The 21,298-nt window shown below is 40.9% G+C and overlaps 2 protein-coding genes across 3 annotated transcripts; one reads left to right on the top strand and one right to left on the bottom strand.

Annotated features, from left to right (window-relative positions):
• Nucleotides 1-856: 856 nt before the first annotated feature.
• LOC109626757 (large ribosomal subunit protein eL19-like) lies at nucleotides 857-3,277 on the bottom strand. Of its 2 annotated transcripts, none has more exons than XM_020082910.2 (6): nucleotides 3,213-3,277; nucleotides 1,955-2,061; nucleotides 1,729-1,851; nucleotides 1,424-1,544; nucleotides 1,197-1,307; nucleotides 857-1,052 (listed from the first exon to the last, which is right to left on the bottom strand). In XM_020082910.2, exons 1-6 carry the CDS (start codon nucleotides 3,215-3,217, stop codon nucleotides 926-928), a joined length of 594 nt encoding a protein of 197 aa, XP_019938469.1. In that variant the 5' UTR covers nucleotides 3,218-3,277; the 3' UTR covers nucleotides 857-925. The 2 variants fall into 2 exon arrangements, with proteins under 2 accessions (XP_019938469.1, XP_069373587.1); XM_069517486.1 differs by having other exon boundaries at nucleotides 3,109-3,215.
• A 1,179-nt stretch (nucleotides 3,278-4,456) lies between these two features.
• gpam (glycerol-3-phosphate acyltransferase, mitochondrial) lies at nucleotides 4,457-20,717 on the top strand. The gene is made up of 21 exons (XM_020083414.2): nucleotides 4,457-4,633; nucleotides 8,208-8,343; nucleotides 8,475-8,594; nucleotides 9,462-9,535; nucleotides 10,423-10,536; nucleotides 10,675-10,824; nucleotides 10,945-11,044; nucleotides 11,185-11,321; nucleotides 11,651-11,750; nucleotides 12,506-12,718; nucleotides 12,906-13,019; nucleotides 13,229-13,314; nucleotides 14,129-14,244; nucleotides 15,170-15,240; nucleotides 15,633-15,900; nucleotides 16,059-16,216; nucleotides 16,474-16,551; nucleotides 16,681-16,818; nucleotides 16,934-17,123; nucleotides 17,236-17,294; nucleotides 17,439-20,717. The coding sequence occupies exons 2-21, from the start codon at nucleotides 8,260-8,262 to the stop codon at nucleotides 17,553-17,555; spliced, it is 2,487 nt and encodes an 828-aa protein (XP_019938973.1). The 5' UTR covers nucleotides 4,457-4,633; nucleotides 8,208-8,259; the 3' UTR covers nucleotides 17,556-20,717.
• Nucleotides 20,718-21,298: the final 581 nt, after the last annotated feature.

The raw sequence follows: 21,298 nt of genomic DNA, 5'->3' as shown, positions 1-21,298 counted from the left end.
GAAAACATCAGCACCATTCACATAGGATCTGAATTGCTGAATATAATCATCTTTGCATGGACCTGCGGAGAATCTCTAACACGTCTACACACACATCTCTTCTACACAGCAGCCTGTCTGCACCGGTTAGTGAAAGATGCATGTGCAAACACTTCAGTCACACCTTCTCCAGGGAGCATGACAGATAGAAGCCTTCAAGGCCTGAGTGAGAAGTGAGAGAGGCTGGAGTGTCAGCAGCTCGGGTTTAATGTGCAAATCATCAGCAAATCAGTAACCATTATATAGATGGGTGTGCTTTATAAAGGATGCATGTAAAACTCAGAAGCACAATATAGAGCAGCTAAGGTTTCCTGAAGTTGGACAATAGACATTAGAAATGAATCTATTGATAATGTAAATCACATATAATCATTGAAATATGCAAGTGTTCTGTTAAAACCACCTGTCTTTGTTTCTGACAGCAGTCTGGTGGTGCGGCTGAAGAAATGTGTGATTGAATTCTGTTAAACTGTTCAAAGTCCATCAGTTGATTACAACTGATTATTGAGTAGAAGATGTCATTTAGAGTTTTAGAAAGCTGGATGATTGAAATAAATAGACGTCTGAGGTTGTGCCTTCAGAAGATAAAGCCGAGTTGAATATTTGTAGTCTGCTGCCACCTGTTGGACTGCTGACAACATAAGTCTAAAAGAAACGTTCTTACAGCCCTAAGTACTAAAATTATCTTTTGGGAAATGATCTCAAAAGCCATCTTTAAAAATGTGATCGACAGCATTACAGTTGTAGTGTAATGCTGTCGTTTACACAGTTAAGTCATTAAATATAAATACAACAAAGAGACACATAACAATGGTTGTTACATTTGTCCAAATTTATTAAACAACAAAACGGTGAATCTGAGACAAAAAGAAAAAACCATTTAGATTCACTTCTTTGCAGCTTCCTCCTCCTTTGACAAGTTCTTGATGATCTCTTCTTTCTTGGCCAGGAGACGCTCCTCTCTGCGTTTGCGGGCCTCCTTCGTCTTTGACCGGCGAGCCTCGGCCTGGTCACTGGATCAGTGAAGGAAGGTGGAAATGCAGAGAAAATTAACTCACTGATGCAAAGTAAAATGAATTATATCCAGCTCCAGACAACCAAATGCAAGACTATGGCATAATAATATGAAAAAAAATCTAAATGAAAGAGCGACTTACGCGAGAAGCTTCTTGCGAGCCTTATCTGCCTTCAGCTTGTGGATGTGCTCCATCAGGATGCGTTTGTTTTTGAAGACATTACCCTTGGCCCTCAGGTAGAGACTGTGGTACCTGGTGGAAACAAGAAAAACTTCAGAGTGGCTCAAAGAAGAAAATCCCCTCCTGAAAATGGAATTAAAAATAGGATCTCTTGTTCATTAGCAATGAGCGCTGGCATTCATACTTACATGTGCCTGTCGATTTTCTTGGACTCCCTGTAGCGACGAAGAAGACGACGCAGGATTCTCATGCGCCGCATCCATGACAGTTTTTCTGGCATACGGGCATTGGCTGTACCCTTTCTCTTACCTGGTTGGAGGAAACAAATATTTTTTTTTTAAATAAATATGGCAGCGTCAACTCATGTTCATAGAAATGTTATAAGATTTTTTAACACTGCTAAATAATTACAGCATGGGATTTCTTACGTGTAAATGATTGACAATTTAAAGAAAGGTGGATAATGGACAGAACATGCAAATAAATTACGCACCATAACCAGTGTGACGTCCCTTGCGGCGGGCCAGCGTGTTCTTGCGGCAGCGAGCACGGGAGTGGACCGTCACAGGTTTCCTGATGATCAAACCATCCTTCACCAGTTTTCTGATCTGCTGGCCTGCAGAGCAAATTCAATATAGACAAAGGACGAGCTAGTTCAGGGGTTTGAGTTTCAAAATTTTACACAGTGAGCACCATCGAAGGCAAAGTCAACAACTCACGAGAGTTTGCGTTCGCAATCTCATTGGTCTCGTTGGGGTCCAGCCACACCTTCTTCTTGCCACAGCGCAAGACGCTGGACGCCAAGCGCTTCTGGAGCCTGAGCATGCTGGTTAAAACAATGAGAAAATATTAGTTCTTGCAAGATGTGAAATGCATACAGTGTTTGAGAGCCTTTATGATTCTATATAAACATATGACAATTGGAAATTGACCGTCTTTATGCTCCAAGCTGTTGGAACAGCAATTTTTGTCCTGTTATTGTAGCTTTATAAAATCTTTATGGTATTTCAATGTCTAAATTCTTGGCTCATCAGTAAACTGCACCAACATTTTTAAATAGTTCGTACAAACAAAGTTTGATTGACTTTATTAGTTTGAAACAAGCAAAAAAAGCATTGAAATCTACAATATTTAATTCTCTGAAATTATGAATCCAAAGCAATAGAATAATTTAAGCATAATCCAGGATTTTATTCAAACTTAATAAGTTCACTTAATTGCCAATTCTTTACTCACTTTAGCACTGACAGTCAAAGTTATTAGCAAGTGAGATTGATTCTGCATTTCAAAATCTAGTTGACTTAGAGAATCACGTATAATAAAGAAACATTCAAAACCACAAACATATTTATAATTCAAGGAAACCTGCTGTCTTAATTTAGATATGAACTTATTATAAGGACTCGCTGTCTAAATATGCCCTGGTACTGATCCACTTTCCATGGATTTCTTATTTAAAAATTAATTTCTAGATCTTTTGCAAGTTTTGCTGAATAACGAACTCCTAATCTTGTATTCTTTATTCAAACCCTAACCTGTGTGCTACAGTTCGTCAGCAGCCACATGTGACTGATGGTATGTTGTTATATATTTCCTGAAGTTTAACAAAGAGACAGGTCTGTACAGTAGATCCAGTCATCAGCTAAACGTGGAGCCACAATGTAAACACACGTTTACATCAGCTAACATCAAACCGTGTTCGCTGACAAACTAAACAAATGATCGGGTCGCTGAGCAGCTAACCACCGAGGAGCTGTTGTGTCTCAGTAGCATGTTGTGACATGTTAGCTCGGCTAACGTGGCTAAGCTAGCTAGCACACCGAGCTAGGCCCGGACGAGTACTCAGATAAAAATAGAAGAATTCACTGCACACCGAACATAACCACGGGCCGCCATGTTTTTAAAATATCAGAACTTCTGCCATATTAAGTGTTTGCTGTGAGTGTGGACAGATTCAATGGTTGACGTGTTTCTTACCTCATGGCTGCCGACAGCTACAGAGAAACAGGGGAAACAGGAAGTCTGGGGACCTACCATTATAGCTGGCATCGCGTGGGTGGATCAATTAGCAGTATCAGAGGAATATAGGCAGAGTTGATTGTTGATTTTAAGTAGTGACGTTTCGTGTGAGTTTTAATATTTATTTTTACATCCATAGTTTAATCTTTTTTTTTAAATATGTTTGTGTGCAATGGTTGACCCCCCCCATCCCCCCGATCACAGCACAGTGGTGCGGTCCAATAGGATGTATTTCAAATATCTGTCCGCTAGAGGGGGCGCTTTCTCCATGTTTCAATCTTTTTACGTTTAATTGACTGTTGAAAAAGAACTGAGCTATTAGTGTTAAAGTCTATTTCTAAATAAAAGTAACTTAATTTTTTGGAGTCACTACATCTTGAAACATAAACACTGTTTCATTGTATTCTGCAAATAAAACTCATAACGCTCATCCAGAGAAGAGAAAGAGAAAGCCATTAATCCTTAAAATGAACAGACATTCAGAACCAAATAAATGGAAGAGAGATGTGAGGGGCTGTGTTGACCCACAGCTATTTTAACTTGTAATTCTATTGAATGATTTGCTCTGTTAATGAATGTCTTGTGAAAGAGGGGCAGATTATATAAGATCATTCTTCTTTCTGCTCCATTTCATTTCGAGATTTAAGATTTTGTGTTTGCATTTTAAGGTTCGGTGTGTACGATTTAAGTGATTGGCAGAAACTAAATATAAAATAATCAGGTTGTCAAATCAGGTCCTAATCAGACAAATTGTGGTTTTCTTTCCCCTAAAATGGGTCGCCGTGTTTTTTTACGGCAGTCCAAACTGGACAAGCTCAACACCTTTTGAGTTTTTATGACAACTGAAGCTGCTGCAGGTTCTCTGTCAAGTTTGGAAGGGGAGGGAGAGGCGAGGGCAGCAACATGCAACTTCACCACTAGATGTCACTAAATTCTACACACTGAACCTTTAAATTGTTTTGTTTGATCATGAATGAAATAAACTTGTGAATAAAAAAAATAATATTAGATGAATAAATATAGCAGTGGGTGAATATATCTCAAGCTGTTATAGCTGGAATGATATAAATAAACTTTCATCCAAACAGTTCCAGGCCTGAACATAAAAGTGCTGTCACAGCTGGTGAAGCAAAAAAAAAAAAAAAAAACCCCGACACGCAGAACGATGCCCCCTCTGGCCGCTGGGTGAACTGCACCCTCGCCGTGTGCTTGGTGGCTGCTTCTTGTTCATCTCGTCACATCTTGATCCGGCGGAGCTGAGCCGGTTCCTCCCGAGCACAGCGGGGCCGAGCCAACACGACCCCGGAGAGCTCCGCGCCACCGGCTTCAGTCAACGGGGATATTTGTGCGATATGAGCCAGCGGAACACGATATTGAAGGTGAGTGTGGTGTCGCCCAGCCCGGAGACCACCCCGGCTTGCTAGCGGGCTAATGCTAACACATCGGTAACTGTCACCGAGGCGCCGCGGTTATTGTCCGGGGACAAACACAACAGCAGCCCCGCGACGTTAGCTGCTCGACGTCCAGGGGGAGCATTAGCCGCCGGTACCAGCCTTATCGCACTGAGGGGGATTTGACCGGTTTAACGTGGCGTTAGCCGGTTAACTTCAACATTAGCCGGGAGTTTAAAGGACCCCTGACGACACGGTGTATTAACCTTGACTTGCTGTGTTTGCTCCCGTGATGTAAATGGAATTAACCGGTGACACGTGAAGGTGCACCGGGTTCAATGGACTCCCCTGTCGGCAGCACGCCAAGTGCAACGTGCTGGAGACGCGCACCGGGACGTGGTTCACACGAGCCTCGCGGTAACGGGATCCATCCATAAGTCGATGATCCAGCTTTTATTCAGACATGACAGCAGCGTGTCCCCCTCCGCAGCCGAGCCAGACACCAGGCTGCCCTGCCCTGTGCCATTGTTGTCTGCCCCCCTGCTCCACACTGTATCTGCACAGCCCATCTGTCACACACACGCTCCTGTTTGACCCGCTTGTTGCAGACAGCTTGCAGCGCGTGAGACGGATTAACCCAGTCCTGGAAACTGTATGAACAGGAGAGTTAGTGTTCGTATATAAAAAAAATATATATATTACTGCTATTTATCCAGCATATTTAGATTGATATTGAATTGTGCCACGTTTGTTGTCAGTGCTATAGGCAATTAAACAACACTAGGCAACAATCAATCATTATCACAAAGTAATTTTCTCCCTTTAAGTCATATATCAATATATTGCTGAGCACAGTGAGGAGGTATAACACACAGTTGATCTTCCTCTCAGTAGTTAAATGTTTTCCTGTGTCACCTGTCTGTCATTCTCTGTCCATCAGGAAGAGTTCAACACCACAGCCTTCACTCAGGAGCAATAATCAGTCTTTAGACTTAACATCAATGATAAAGTGACATTGATTGAGATGAGTATCGACATCAACTGATTTTTTATCTCGATGTCATTTTCGGGCCTTATCGCCCAGTTCTCTTTGCTAGTTTTGTCTTGCTTGATCGTAAAGTTAATAACATGATAAAATGTCTGCAAAGACGGGCCAAGCCTGCATCAGCAGACTACATTAGTGGATATTTTCTCTGTGCTTCAGAACTAACTTTGGTGCACTGTAATTTAGCTGATAAAGGGAAAAACACTTCACAAGTTAGAATGGTGCACTCCAAGAAAAAGAAATTCTGATTGTGCTAACATGACACATTTTATATCATGTGAAGACTAGAAAAGTAAAAATATACTCTTATTTATATATTTATACTTTACATGAGGCAGTTTATTACTTCAGTGGAAACTTTATTGCTCTATTAAGCCTTCCTTTATCTGTTACCTAATCCCAAGCATCTCATTATTTCTAATAAAATCACCCCATCAAGTGGAGTACTCCCGGTCATTCACCCCTTTGGACCTCCTCATCAGTGTGCATATCACCTATTACCACAACAACACCACCAGAGGGACAATGGTTCACAAGGCATTCATTCACGGCTGGAACATTTATCCCAAGAGGGATGCATGTCTGTCGTCTCCCTTCAGCTTATTATTCTCAGACACATGAGGACGCACCCTCCCTCATGTTGCACATACTGTACAATGTTTGGTTTGAGAGCCTTCATTCATAAAATGACACGCTCTTTACCAATGAATGAGGGACAATGGCTGCAGTGTGTTGAAAGCTCTCACTTGGCTCTTTGCACTTTGACCTAGTCCCTGTAGGCCTTGCACGTTGTATTTTGTTATTGATGTGCAAATAGTTTATTTGTAGCAGTTGCTTTCATACTACATGACAGCAACTAAGCGCTCACCATGTTTCCAGGCATTTCATTACATGTGTATTAAGCTCTTTTAATGTGAGTATTGGATGACAAACACTTTCCCTGAAGTTTGAGTGTTTTTTGCTTTCGAACAACCTGATGTGCTCCTATCCTGATTCTTGGAAAACCTCAATTTGATTTATTCAGAAAGAACCTGAGATACTGATTCAAACAGCGATCCAGGATTCACTTTGTGCAACCTGTGAATTCAGTGATGTAGAGCATGTGTCAAACAGTTCAAAGGTTCACATTACAGTTGCTATGTTAAAGCCTGATTATTCAGAGATATGGATGTGTTGGTTAGGGTTTGTTGCCATTGCTGTGCTGGGCCTCAAACAAGACTTTTGACAAAGGCCCTGGGTCTTTTTGTTTGTTGGACCAAAAGCCTTGTGTGTCTCCCACTGCAGTGACCACATCACTCACCTGCTTATAACTAGACAGAAAACAACAGGGGAGCAACAGACAACAACATGAGAGTTTTTTATTGTGTTTGTAGGTATTTGGGGCCCAGATGCTGCACACCTCCAGCTTAACAAAGGCTTAGCAGGACAATAGGCAGCATACTGTAGGACAACGTGTGTGCTCTCTGTGTGTGTGTGTGTGTGTGTGTGTGTGTGTGTGTGTGTGTGTGTGTGTGTGTGTGTGTGTGTGTGTGTGTGTGTGTGTGTGTGTGTGTGTGTGTGTGTGTGGTCACTCCAGGTCACATAATCTCCCAAATCTGTATTTTATAGTTCTTTTAATCTTCAACACGTCACCATAAAACAGCAATCAAATAGATATATTATGCCACAATGAACTTATATGGAAACATATTGAATTTCTTAATTGTCTTTAACCTTATTGTAATGTGTTGCATTCTGGTATTTAATATCACTCACTCGCAGATGTGTGACTCAAAAGACTTGAACGAATGATGTGCTAGAGGGAGAAGCAAAAGGTTAAGCCAGTAACAATGAATCCAGCCATATGAGTTGCATAATAGGCAGCTGTCGCCCGGTGTGTCACTAAGGTGAGGTGTTTGGGGCGTGTAACGTACGATACTTTCTGCTGCAAATCATTGTCAGTTATTTAAAGCACTCAAACCCGCCTGTAAGTCACATCCACAGTGTGCGTGGGGATGAGCGAAACAATGTAACCCTCACAGGTGGAAAATCGGGTCTAACTGTCGCCACCTCATACTCGTAGGGTGATGCATCGTGTGGGAGGGAGACACATAGTGGACTTTAGTGGTGAAATGAGGCTGGTGGCATCTGGCAGCAGAGGTTGGAGCTTCTGAAGAGCTACATGTACAATACAATTAAAACTTTCTGAAATCTAAATTGCTAAATGCTAATTTTCCTCAAAATTCAATTAGGTTCAAACAACATTTATGACTAGGTGAAGGAGGTGAAGTTAATTTCAAAAGTACTCTGGGAGTTGAACGCTCTTCATTTGCTTTAGGTTTGAATTAATCTACCTGAGGTTTGCCTGAAGTTAATTCTCATTTGGTTGGTTTGAAATAAGAGCTAACTTTGATGCCACACAAAAATAAATTTTCTGTTCTCTCGTGTAAAATATAAAAACTTGAAGATTGCCTGGAGTGATGTCTGTATTACAATGATGTCAAATGTAACCTCATGATATCCCTGTGTCTTCTCCAGCTTGCCAGCTAGTGCTGTGTGACCTGGAGGGAGAGCAAAGACAGGAGAGAACATGGAGCTGTCAGATGGCTTGTTGCTGCAGGTCAATAATGGAGAGCAGTGGTGTAACCGCTGGAAGCATCCCAATGATGACTCGGTAAGCCACAGATTCATCTTCGTAGTACCAGCATAGGATTCGTTTTGAACATCTAATCAGATTAGGTGTTGAATCTAGCCTCCACATTGTAAATGATACATAGAATATCCTTAATGATTTCTTGTTTGTAGGACCGCAGTACCAGCCCTTCAGTCCTGCGCTGTGTTACCAGCACGTGGAAGGAGGGACTGCTGAACAGAAAGAGGCCCTTTGTTGGCCGCTGCTGTCACTCCTGTTCACCACAGAGCTGGGTAATGTTACACCACAGATAATTAACTCCAACGTCAATTCATTTACTAGACTGTTCAGGTTCAGTTTATTGTTTGGTCCAGTGTGAATGTTTATGACTAAGAAGAAAGGAATTAATATGCAGCAGAGTGGAGTGCAGAGTAATTCTAATGCACTAATAGACTAAACAGACAGCGTAGTCTGTGGGGACGTGTGTTTTGACTCATTACTGGGGAAGTGTTCAATTCATTAACAATACATTTGCATTTGACCAGAAATTTATGCTGACTCTTTATCAGGCAGTCCTAGAGAGCTTAATCTGGTACGGTTTCACAGCCTGGTTTGGTAACCTCTCTGTGCAGTTTATTCATACTGCGTGGAAAATCGTCGGCATTAAAGAGCACAGATCCCTGCAGAATATTTATGAACAGGCTACTCTAGGACAAGCCAGTAATATTGTTAATGACACATCCCATATTCTGGTAGGAGTTTCAGAGTCTCTTGAGGGAGATTGAACCAATTTAGAAATGAATTTATCCTGGTGTCTATAAAGCTTTTAAATAGTGGCAGCTAAGACAGAATTGGCACTAGAGGACACTGAGTCCTCATTTGCATTTTTTTGCATTGGTATTCTTATGGCTGGTTGGTACATATTTATCATAGTCATAGTTTTCTATATTTGAATCTGTTTGGTTGTTTCCATAATATCCATATGATCAGAGGCCATATCATGGTGAGCACAAGACTTACTGTATATCAGTATATCAAAGCAAAATCTGGTTTAATGTGCAAATAAATCAGATTGAATATGCCAGTATTATAAGTACATTCACTGAAGCTTCGTTGACACTTCAATGAAACACTTTTAATCACTTTCTGTTCTGTCACAGGAGAAGCTGTTCAACCCGAGTATTCCATCTCTGGGATTGCGTAATGTAATCTACATCAATGAGACCCACACAAGGTAAAGTGTATTTTGCATCATGAACTTCACGACCAGCCGGTTGACTTTTTGCTTGTGGTATTCAGGTCTGATGAGCCGTTAAGTGTCCCTTTGCATCAAGAGCAAGAGGTGAAGCACCTCCTGTACAGTACAGTGAATACATTACAGACACTGGTCTTCCTTACGACCTACGTATAAGTCAGGTGAACTGATCTGTGAAACAGTGGAAAGGTAGAGCGGTGAATAATTTAAAGAGTTTTTGTCAGTGGACACCGGACGCACGCATCCAGTGACCTAGCTTAACATGCAAAACACAAAATACATAAACTTTAATACTCAAATACCTCAACTCCAAAGCTATATTAACATGAGTTGGTTTGAATTTAAACATCTTGCTTTTTCTTTCTAAGTACCGTGTTGGTCATTGTGCACCAAATTGCAAGAGAATCTAGTTTTTTTTATTCTGCTTTGTCTTTGCATGTAAACTGAAACATCCGTGTCAGGATGGGCTGTACTCATAATGGTTAGTTAGTATTGTTAATTTTGTCAGTATTATGTGAACTGACCTTAACACAGCCGTCGTCATTGTTGTGAAGGCTGCAAGTAATGGATACGTAAGTTCGGCTACTCACTGGTTTCAGAAAATGTGTTAAATTACCAGGAAATCTATGTAATCAAATACTCCGAGTTTTATTTTTAACAGGCTCACAGTCAATTGGGAGCTGTTAAATTAGTCCCTCTGTTGTGTGTGTGTGTGTGTGTGTGTGTGTGTGTGCATGTGTGAGACAAATAGATGTGTGTCCACTGATTCTAAATCAACTATTCTACACAAATAATTTAACTGTATGTATTAGTATATGTTCACACAGCTTTACATCTTCAGTGGTGTGTGTGTTTGTGTTTCACAGACAGCGGGGCTGGTTGGCGCGCCGACTGAGTTATGTGTTGTTTGTAATGGAGAGAGACGTGAACAAGGACATGTTCACCAGGAACGTGGTGGACAATGTGCTCAACAACAGCAGGTAGTGATCAACTCAACATCAGATGTTTGTAGGAGTTTCTGAGTATGTGGTAGCCGTATCTGGAATAAAACACATCTTTGTTGCTTGTCGTCTAGAAGATGCAGCGTTATATTTGAGCTCTGCTTCATGTGATTCCAGGGTGGAGACTGCAATCGTGGAGGTAGCCACAGATTTGGAGGCTGCAGCGAGCCAACCTGGGCAGGAGCCTAAAGCTGTTAGCAAAGTGAAGCAGAAAGCCAGGGCCTTCCTCCAGGAGATGGTGGCCAACATTTCACCAGCCTTCATCAGGTACATCTACAACAGAAATATCCCCCTTAGCTACTCCGATGAGTCATTGATTGAACTGCAGTCAAATTCACATTACTGCAGAATGTTGAACTCTCTTCTGCATCTTTTGTTTCCGTTCAGGCTGACAGGCTGGGTTCTACTGAGGCTCTTCAACGGTTTCTTCTGGAGCATACAGATCCACAAAGGTCAGCTGGAAATGGTCAAGAAAGCTGCTACAGAGGTTAGTACTAATGATCATATATGAAGTTGGATTTAAAGACAAAAGTTTTCTCTCACATATGTATTGTCTGTAAAAGTTCTGTCCACAATTAGAAATGGTCTGTTTTTATTTCAAAATCATCAGTATCTTTATCTTTCCAGCAAAATGTGCCCATGGTCTTCCTCCCTGTTCACAAATCTCACATCGACTACCTGCTCATCACCTTGATCCTGTTCTGTCACAACATCAAAGCTCCACACATCGCAGCAGGAAACAATCTGAGCATCCCCATCCTCAGGTAAAAGACCCACGAAGCCTGGTGTCAAGTTTGATCTGCAAATAAAGTGTTTTTCTGCCCTTTGTAAGTGAAAAGACCAGGAAGACTTTGATATCAGAAGAAAGGGAAGTCCCTGGAAATAGATCAGAGAGGAACATCAGCTCAAACATAGTCGCTGATTTTATATTGTGATATTAAGGGAATATAAACCTTGTTTTTTATAACCTGCCTCAAATCGTACATCTTCCTGAAGATAGGAGGAATTCCTCCTTAGGGCAGTGGAAGTATTAAACTGTGACAGGATACAGGAGAGGATGATTGACTTGATTTTATTAAAATTTTTCCCCCAGCACTCTGATCCGTAAACTGGGAGGATTCTTCATTCGGCGGAAAATGGAGGAAACGGGAGATGGAAAGAAAGACATTTTGTACAGATCACTCTTAAATGCAGTAAGTTCCAAGAGTCTATTTATCTAACACAGTTAAGTTTAGGTAAACATATGCGCTCACTTTACCAAGAAAACACCAACACTCATCACAAGTTATTAGGACCTGATCACTCACAGCACAAGACACACACAGCCAGGACATCAGGGTTAAAGTGACCGGAACGATCCAGATCATGATCCCACTATTACTGTTAATAATAATACTTTGCTAAAGCTGGCATCCATGTGTACAGAAATCTAATTAGGATAACTCCTCCTCAGCAAGAAGTACAAGCAATAAAGAAGCTATGTGCAGCTCTAACGCTGGTTGCTCTGGTGCAAGCTAAACCTGGACGTCAGTCGTCCTCCTAGCTTATTCCAAATGCCACAGCCTAGAGTCTATTTCAGGACAAAGCCTCTGCTCCAAAAAGTTTCTACATAGCAAGAGACAGCTGAGAACATAGTGTACGCAGGAGACCAATGCACAACATAACTTCTTTGGCACGTGCTCAGTTCCCTGCAATGTGTTGATGATGGTGGGGGGATGTCAAGCTGTTGACCTCCACTCATTTTTAGCTTGCATATACAACAGCATAGCTTTTATTTAGATTAACCTCCAACTTGTAATGGAGTCAATGTGAAGGTTTTTGCACAAATAGTCCTTCACACACAGTGTTTGCACATTTGTGTCACTTCTAACATCTAGTCATTGCCGCCATTTCTCATTCAACATCATCCCACCCTTCTCACTTGCACGTTTCATCCGTCTTCCTTCAGTACACAGAGGAGTTGTTGCGTCAGCAGCAGTTTTTGGAGGTCTACCTGGAGGGTACTCGCTCTCGCAGCGGTAAGCCGTCCACAGCACGTGCAGGCATGTTGTCCCTTGTGGTAGACGCACTGTGGTCCGGGTCCATACCTGACGTACTGGTGGTGCCAGTTGGGATCTCCTACGACCGGATCCTTGAGGGCAACTACAATAGTGAGCAGCTGGTAAGTGCCTGGATGATTATGGTTATTTCTAAGGTTTTGCTACGTCGTTAAAAAACACACTCGCCACAAATGAATTTTATATTGTGACTTGGGGGAAGATTTTTATTGCAGTCTGTTTTCGAAACAAGAGCGTTTTGAATATTTCAAAGTCTAAACTGCTCCTGTCTGAACTCGTCGATGCCTGCAGGGAAAACCCAAGAAGAATGAGAGCTTGTGGGGAATAGCGTGTGGAGTGTTCCGGATGCTGAGGAAGAACTACGGGTGTGTGCGGGTTGACTTCAACCAGCCGTTCTCTTTGAAGGTGATTGATTGCAGGTTCAGCTTTTAACAAATATAACTACTTTTATCATTGCCGCATGTATTGCTAGATAATGAAAAGCTGTTATATCTTTTTAACATGCTACAACTTCAAGATTTCATTAACCTAAGAAAATAAGATCATTGCTAACACACATTCATCACAGTATTAACAGACTTTTACTGAATGAACCTTTTGTGTGTCAAATAAAGGAGTACCTGGGTACCCAGAGAAACCGCCATATTCCACCCCCAGAGTCCCTGGAACACACCTTGATGCCCATCATTATTTCTGCACAGTAAGTGTAACCACGCTCCAAACATCACTGAAATCTTTATCCGGCAAGTGTTCATGCAGTCCCACCTGTAACATTATGACCCCTTGTCTCCATACTTGAATTCTCCCTCCTGCTTCTTCGCAGCAGGGTCTGTTATCTGAGATCTGAGCTCAGCACTTGAGTTGATAGGAAGATGTCACTTGAGTTCAGCGCTGTCCCTTCATAATAAAAAGCTTTTGTTATGTAATGTCAGCTATTTTTCCTCTCTGTTTCTCGTCTCGATTGAAAGAGTTTCCAAACTTGCTTTCTTGCTTTCACACATAATAGATGTTTACATAGATGCCACTACAATGCCGTCATACTAAGAAGGTCCTCTTCACTGTGGTGACATAGATCCAACTCATGTGCTGTCAGTTTTAAGTCTGTTTAACTTCTAACCTTCTTGGACCCATTGTCAGAGTTATTTAGACTAGTTTAGAGTCACAAGTTCAGGACTCATACCAGAAGAGGTGTTGATTAAAGACCTCTTCACGCAAACTGCGTCAAATACTATTTCATTCAAATAATAATAACATTTTGCAAGTAATCAGTATCTCGAGTTGTGTTTATTTAAAAACACTAATCAAGGTGTACAGTCTCAGTCTAAACTATGAATTAAACATTGTATATATGTGGTCATCAAGTCATTTACCATAGTGTTTTCAATTTGACCCAAACTTTCCGAAGTATATTTTATAAGCCCATGTTTAAAGTCTCTGACCATATCAAGCAGAAATAATAAAATTGTTGTCAACCTGTATTTTTACAAGGTTATTTGCTACCATGATTCTCTCAGGCCTGATGCTCAGCTGTTCGAGCGGCAGGAGGAGCAGCAGCAGATGAATAGAGAGCTGCCTGATGACATCTTCAGACGTCAACTTATTAACAACCTGGCCAAGCACGTCCTCTTCAGTAAGAAATCCACCATGAAACAGCTTGTGATATTATTATTATTCCTTAGTATGAAGGAAACTGTCTATAATATTGTATATGATCATGGTCATAATTCATCACAAACCCACCAGGAAGTAAAAATAAATCACATCTCACTCAATAGAAGGTCAGAGCACATGGTTCATGCTTTAGGAGGCACTGCTCCCAACATGTCTAAGTACAGGGCTCTCCTCATCTTGCAAAAGCAGCTCTCATGAAATGTATCCATCATACCCCCTCCATTGAAATCCAACACAGCACTGCATCAGTACATCTGCTTCACATCACTCCGGGCATTTTACTCTAGGGTAGCACTACAGAAACCGGTTCCCCCCAGCCAATTCAGCTGCATTTTTTCCCCCCGCCCTCAACCAATCATAGAGTCCCCAGCTGGATGGCATGTTGTTTTTAGCCAATGGGATGTAGGGTAGGAAAGTGAGGCAGGAGAGGGGAGGAATGCAGTACCAGTGCTCACAAATGTTTTACACCCACCAAACCTGAACTAAACTCAAGATGACCAATAGTAACCCCTTGTCCTCACACACACTACATTTTTCTCTCTCTAATATGATATCAATAATCTCAACTATTTTAATTCCTGTCTTTCATTCCTACTCATAACCAAATCAAATCCAGTTCATTGAACATTTTACATGATCTTTAAACCAGTGAACAGAAACAATTTTCAAAATATAATGTGTAAAATATTTGCTAGAAGATGTGATCTGTCATATTGATTGATTCACAGAAATTGTGAATATAGTTGCATGAATTTTATCTTGATTGATTGACATTGAAGCTTAAGCTCTTCCCTCCAGCTTCATGACAGTTGCAATCGTCTCTGCTTTGATATTATCTTTGTGTTGTGTGTTGTTAATAATTTGTCTTTGGGTCTTCCTCACAGCGGCTAATAAGTCGTCAGCAATCATGTCTACCCACATCGTTGCCTGTCTGCTGCTGTACAGACACAGACAGGTAAGTGTCTGTCTTTCATTTCCCCTCTATTCTCTGAAACAACCCCACCCCTGCCAATTCCCCTCTCTCTTTTCTTCTTTGCATGCTCCCTTCATTACCCCAAGGTGATCCAAATGTCACGTACCCCTGCATGGTAGTAAGAGTTCTCGCTCTTCCTGCCTGCGCACTATTCCCTTCTGTACTTTAGTGGTAAGCTTCTGCCCTCTGCAGGCAGACCGATGTAATTGGGTGACAGTGGAAATTTTTTCCCTGGTGCATAAAACAAACTTATGGCAGTTGCAGCTCTCTGTTGTTCTGGATCTTGGTTTATGGAGTCACCACACTGTGCAGTTGATCCACGTTTTTTGTTTTCAAATTATTTGAGCATGTGTTATTCTTTGTTTTCTCTCCAGGGGGTGGTGTTGTCAAAGCTGGTGGAAGACTTCTTCAACATGAAGGAGGAGATCCTCTCACGGGACTTTGACCTGGGCTTTTCAGGGAACTCGGAGGACGTGGTCATGCGTGCCCTCCACCTCCTGGGAAATTGTGTCAACGTGGCCAGCAGTGCAAATCGTAATGGCGAGTTCACGATCGCACCCAGCCAAACTGTACCAGCGCTGTTCGAGCTCAACTTTTACAGCAATGGCCTTTTCCACGTCTTCATTCCTGATGCAATCATTGGTACGTTGAGCCAGCAATTCTTGTTCTGTGTTAACTCTAGTGTATCACTGAACTTTGTCATCAAGCTTCATGAGTCTTAAAAAGTCCTTGTTAGGCTTTCCAGTGCTACACGGTTACATTTTTTCCCATCTAAAATCTCTGTCCTCATTTGTCTGCAGCCTGTAGCATCCTGTCACTGCAGCGAGAGCTGGTCGTGGAGTCAGAGTCTGATCAGCCGTCTGGTGGTCCCTGTGGCCTCCTTCTCAGTCAGGAGAGACTCATCCGCAAGGCTGCTGGGCTCTCCCACTTCCTTACCAACGAGGTGGCGGTCGCACCTGTAAGTTCCACATTTTTGTAAACAACACAACAAAAACTTGTCCCTTGTTGCCCGGCTGTGAGTGAATAATGAAAAGCCTTTCTTATATGGAAGACAATGAAATATGAGCAACACACTGATGGATTTTGATAGTTGAGTTAATTTGCAAATACTGGTTACAGGTGATAATACTCTTGTATTACTGGCTTTTTTAATTTTGTTCATTTTAACACATAGTAAATCTAAAGATTTTCCTCCATCTCTCATTGTCACCACAGCCCTGTCAGACAATTTACCAGGTTTTCCATGATGCAGTGACCAGGCTGATCCAGTATGGAGTTCTCTACGTAGCAGAGGTCAGTTTAAACACACACAAAAATAGGAGTATGTGCTGTGACATTAGATGTGAGTTGAGTCCGTGTGAACATCTTGGGAAGTGCTGCTTCAGTGGTTCAGATAGTCTAACATTTGTTTGTGTTTGTCAGGATGAACAGGAGGAACTGAGCCCCAGCCCCACAGAAGAACCTTGGTCCAAGAAGTTTCCCGAGCCTCTGTCCTGGAGAAGTGACGAGGAGGATGAGGACAGTGACTTTGGAGAGGAACAGAGAGATCGCTACCTAAAGGTTTGAGTTAAAGAAACACATTTAATCCAGTTGTATCACAACCTTGGCACATTAATAACTTACACTGTCCAGCATCTACAGCCTCCAGTCACTGACCTTCGCTGTTTCTCATCAGGTGAGCGTTTCCGCAGAGCACCAGGACTTCTTCATCTTCCTCCAGCGGCTGCTCAGCCCTGTGCTGGAGGCGTACAGTGGGGCTGCGATCTTTGTCCACAGTCTGAGTCAGCCCATGGCTGAGTCCGAATACACCCAGAGGCTTTTCAGATACCTGCTCACCCGCACAGAGAGAGGAGTGGCTGCTTATGGTAACACTGAATTATTTTCTTCTCCTTGTATGTGTTATTCTTAATGAGCTCTTGTAAATAGAGTATCTTTGAATATCTGAAACCTTCATAAGCCAATTTTTTTCTTTTTCAGGCGAAAGTGCAACTCATTACCTTGTTAAAAACACAGTGAGGACATTCAAAGAGCTCGGGGTAAGTGTTTATTTAATTATAGGCCAAATTAAGATGTGCTACATGCTAGGTGTTTTTCTGAATAGTGTCAGTGAAGTCGTGATTGGAAGCTGTTCAGGTTCCTCCAGCTGGATTAAAGTTGTTCCTCCTGTTATTTCTATGTAGGTTTTGAAGGAGAGAAGAGAGAACAAGGTGACAACTCTGGAGCTGAGCACCACCTTTCTACCTCAGACCAATCGGAACAAACTCCTGCAGTACATCTTAGGGTTCACGCTGCTGTGACCAAGACACACCTTCCAGCTCAGACCCCAGGCTCCTTCCACTAAAGGGCTTCTACTGGTTACTTCAAAAACAATCCCAGGTGCTACTCTGTGGAACACTTTACCAGGAAGTGCCTTCACGCAAAAGCCGCTAACTGTTAGCTGTTAGATGGAAGAGACTTGAAGCCAGTCTTCCCTTTTTTTTTGTCTGTCTGTGACTCCCTGTCTTGGAACTGTGCAGCTGATGAAATACACATGCTGTTACTTTGAAGAGGTACGTCTAGGTACAATCCCCCTCTTTGTGAACGTTGCCAGTGAAGACGTTTTAATACTATCAGAATTTTAAACCATCAGAAAATATACAGCAGGATAGTAAACAAACACTTTTACAGCAATCTGAATAAAACAAGCTGCCTTTCATCATCACAAGTTAACAAGCGAAATATGCATAAAAATAATGGTAAACGTAACCAACAACAACAATATTTTTATGTTAACTCTCTGTCTGTAAAACTGCTATCATACAGTAGAAAACAAAATGTAGTTTGAAAGCGTTTTGAAAGTAAATTCCTGTACATAGGGCACAAGAGAGATTTCTCTTGTTTATAGTGCATTTAAATACATGCACTCTGGCATCATCAGTAATATAGGTAACTTAAATAGAGAGATTTGCTGAACCCTGGGAGATATAGTATCCCTGCTAAATGCGAACATATGCAAATTTTCATTCACAAAAATATTTGTACAAATCAAATCCTCCGTAATTTAAGTCATTCTGCACAGTTTAAGATATCAAAACAATAAGCTGCAAAACCAACTCAAATATTTAAAAGTATTTACTCGGCAAATACAAAATGTACCTGTTCAAAGGCCTGGTTAGTTAAAGCCTAAGATCATGAGTATCCATATTTAAGTGCATTCAAACAACTAATATCTAAGTTACACATTTCATCTTGAGTTTTGACGAGGAATGATCTTTGTGTTTGTGCAACACATTTCTTTTCACATTTCAATGAATGTTACATCACACAGCTCTTAATATACTTGATACCAGCCATCAAATCCACTTTCATTCAAACGTAACAAGCTCAGAAACTCTTTGGTCGTGATTTTCAGGGACGGACTTCTGCTGAGAGAGCAATCTCACTCAGACAATTGTAAGTGCCGTTTGAACAATAGGTCAGTTCTTTGAGAGTTAGTTATTAGTGAGAATGTATTAGTGTTGTTGATGTTGTTGTACTGTACTTTGAGTTGTTTACTTTTTAACACAAACTGCCGTGAGAAGCAGTAAAAACAAACAATATCCTCAACAGTTTATTTTCAGATTTTCAGCACGTTTGTTCTACTTTCTCAAATTTATATTGTAAAATATATATATATAGTTAAACTTAAAACTATTTGTATTTCTTTTTTTTTCTAAAATGCATGTTGGAAAGAATTGTGTTGGGCATGCTGGGATTAAAAAGGCGTTGATGATGAAAATCAAAAACACACCTAAACAAGAATACTCGAGCGCATACCTCCGCCAAGGCCCCACAGTCCCATAGATATTAGTCCCCCAAAATATGCCTGATTTTTATATTCATCATGGTCCAATTCTCTAAAAAAGAAAAAAGAAAAGCTTGCTTTGTAAAAGAAAAAGGAAGATCTGCCGCAAATTGAATGGATTCTTTCTTGGCTCGCGTACCATCCTTTCACCAAGTTTTTTGTGGAAATCCATTCAATAGTTTTTGCATATTTTTGCCGACCAACAAACAAATAAATGGACTGGAGCAAAAGCATAACCTCCTTGGCGGAGGTAACTACCAAAGTAAAACACGAGTAGAGTTAAAACATTTCAGTGGAACCTCACAGCACAGCCCCCGTGCATTTAGCTACAGTAGTTTTGTGTTTTATTGTAAAATAAGTTCGTAACACAACGGAACTCTTGTCTTATGTGTTAACTTGTAAATCATGAGCATAAAGGTTTAATATTCGTTGGTGTATGTGTGTCATGCAAGGCTGACACCAGATAATAAGAAAAGCAGGATGGCGGGTGTTTGGAAAGCTCAGAGGAAGTCTGGTGAATCGTCGTGTAGGAACTACTGACCCAAATCTGTGATGAGTGATAATGTGAAGACATTGTGAATGTTAGAAGTCAACATTCTTCATCTGTCTGGGCAATAAGATAAAATGAGAATTGGGTGTCTGATTTACATTTAAATTCATATCTACACTGAAAGAGCTGTACGATTAATTAAAATCTTCCCAACTCACAGCGATATTTAATGTTAAACTGCATATTTTCATGCAGTTTGAATTTGTGTATGAAATAACCTGCGATTAGAAAACGATGTACTTGTTTGCAGATTGGTGAATTTCACTAGTAGCATGTGGAAGAACAGAAAAGTATGTGATTTAAGTGGAAATGCGATCAGAGAACATAAATATAATGTGTCCATGCTGAACCTCAGCTGAAACTCTGACATTTATAGCTTTTCTGAGCCCCACCTGCCCCACACACACTGAGGGGACGCACCGCCAGGACAAAACCACTACTCAGACTGTACTGCATGTTTCCTCTGGTCGCATTCTAATCATCGACTCTTCAATGTGAAATCCACTTAACCTGGGAATTGTGTTTTACAGTCTAGTGTGTATTATGTTTAAGAGCATAATAGCTGTTTGTGTAGGAGATAAAAAAATGTGTTACCTCTTGAATGTATCTCATCTGTCCCCTGAAAGGTTTGTGTGATGTTCTAGGAAACTCCATAGAGTCTGTACAGATATGATATAGTTTTTATGAACTGCTCGTGGGGTTTGTTGAGACTGAAGCTGCATTAACAACATCCCACTGCAACTACTATGTACAAATTTTGTAGAATTAAAAAAATCATGCCTGTATCTGGGGAGCAGGTGCCTTTTTAATGCACTGTAGTGTTCTTTGGTCGTGTTTCTTTTTTTGTTGTGTTTCTGTGCATGTTAAAGATTCTTTCATGTAGAAATCAAAAAGGCCGCTGTGGGTTGTAACTGAAAAAGAAAAAAATATACACACAAGTGCAGAGAACCTGTGGTTACTAAAAAAAAAAAGAAGCACCAGCTACTAAAAACAAATGTCACTTTTTTTTGTTCTTGCTTTCTCAAAGCATAGCACAATTGGCATTATTCTATCTTGTTTTTGAATAAATTAATGATAGATTAACAATGGTCTCTTGTCTGTTGTTTTATTTTGGGGGGTGGGACAGTAAATGTTTCAGTGAAGCAGTGCCACCAGCTCACCACACTTACAATTATTTTTACTGTCCACTATCAATCGTTGGATTATTCTATTCTTAATATTTCCATGAAGATTGTTTATAATTGGGTGTTCCAGTAAACTAATGACTTAGGAGCTGGACCCAATATCGCATGTTTTGGTTTGGTTTGTAAGGTTTTGGGGTTTTTTATCAGTTAACTTCATACGTGTATTCTCCTCAGTGCGTCTGCTCACACATTTTTAAGGTCTGACTTTGCAGGTTGGTTGTTTGTGGACTTTCCATAATTCTTCTGTGAGCTTGTTGTCCTGCTGCAGAATGACATTAAAAAGATCAGAGCCTGATAGTATTATATGATGAATCTAAAGTGCCCACAACCTTCCCACTGTACGCTTTATATTCTCGTGCTGTATACGACAGAGGAGATTTGACAGCAGACACCAGAGAGGGTTGAGTGTGGTATTTGTGCTAGAAAGAAATAACAAAATAATTATTTGATAATCAATCTTAATGCCAAGTAATTGTTTCAGCT

This window comes from Paralichthys olivaceus, chromosome 21, assembly GCF_024713975.1.
Source record: "Paralichthys olivaceus isolate ysfri-2021 chromosome 21, ASM2471397v2, whole genome shotgun sequence".
Classification (NCBI taxonomy): domain Eukaryota; kingdom Metazoa; phylum Chordata; class Actinopteri; order Pleuronectiformes; family Paralichthyidae; genus Paralichthys; species Paralichthys olivaceus.
The sequence above is the reverse complement of the archived record's forward strand: the minus strand, read 5'-3'. Positions and strand labels throughout refer to the sequence as shown.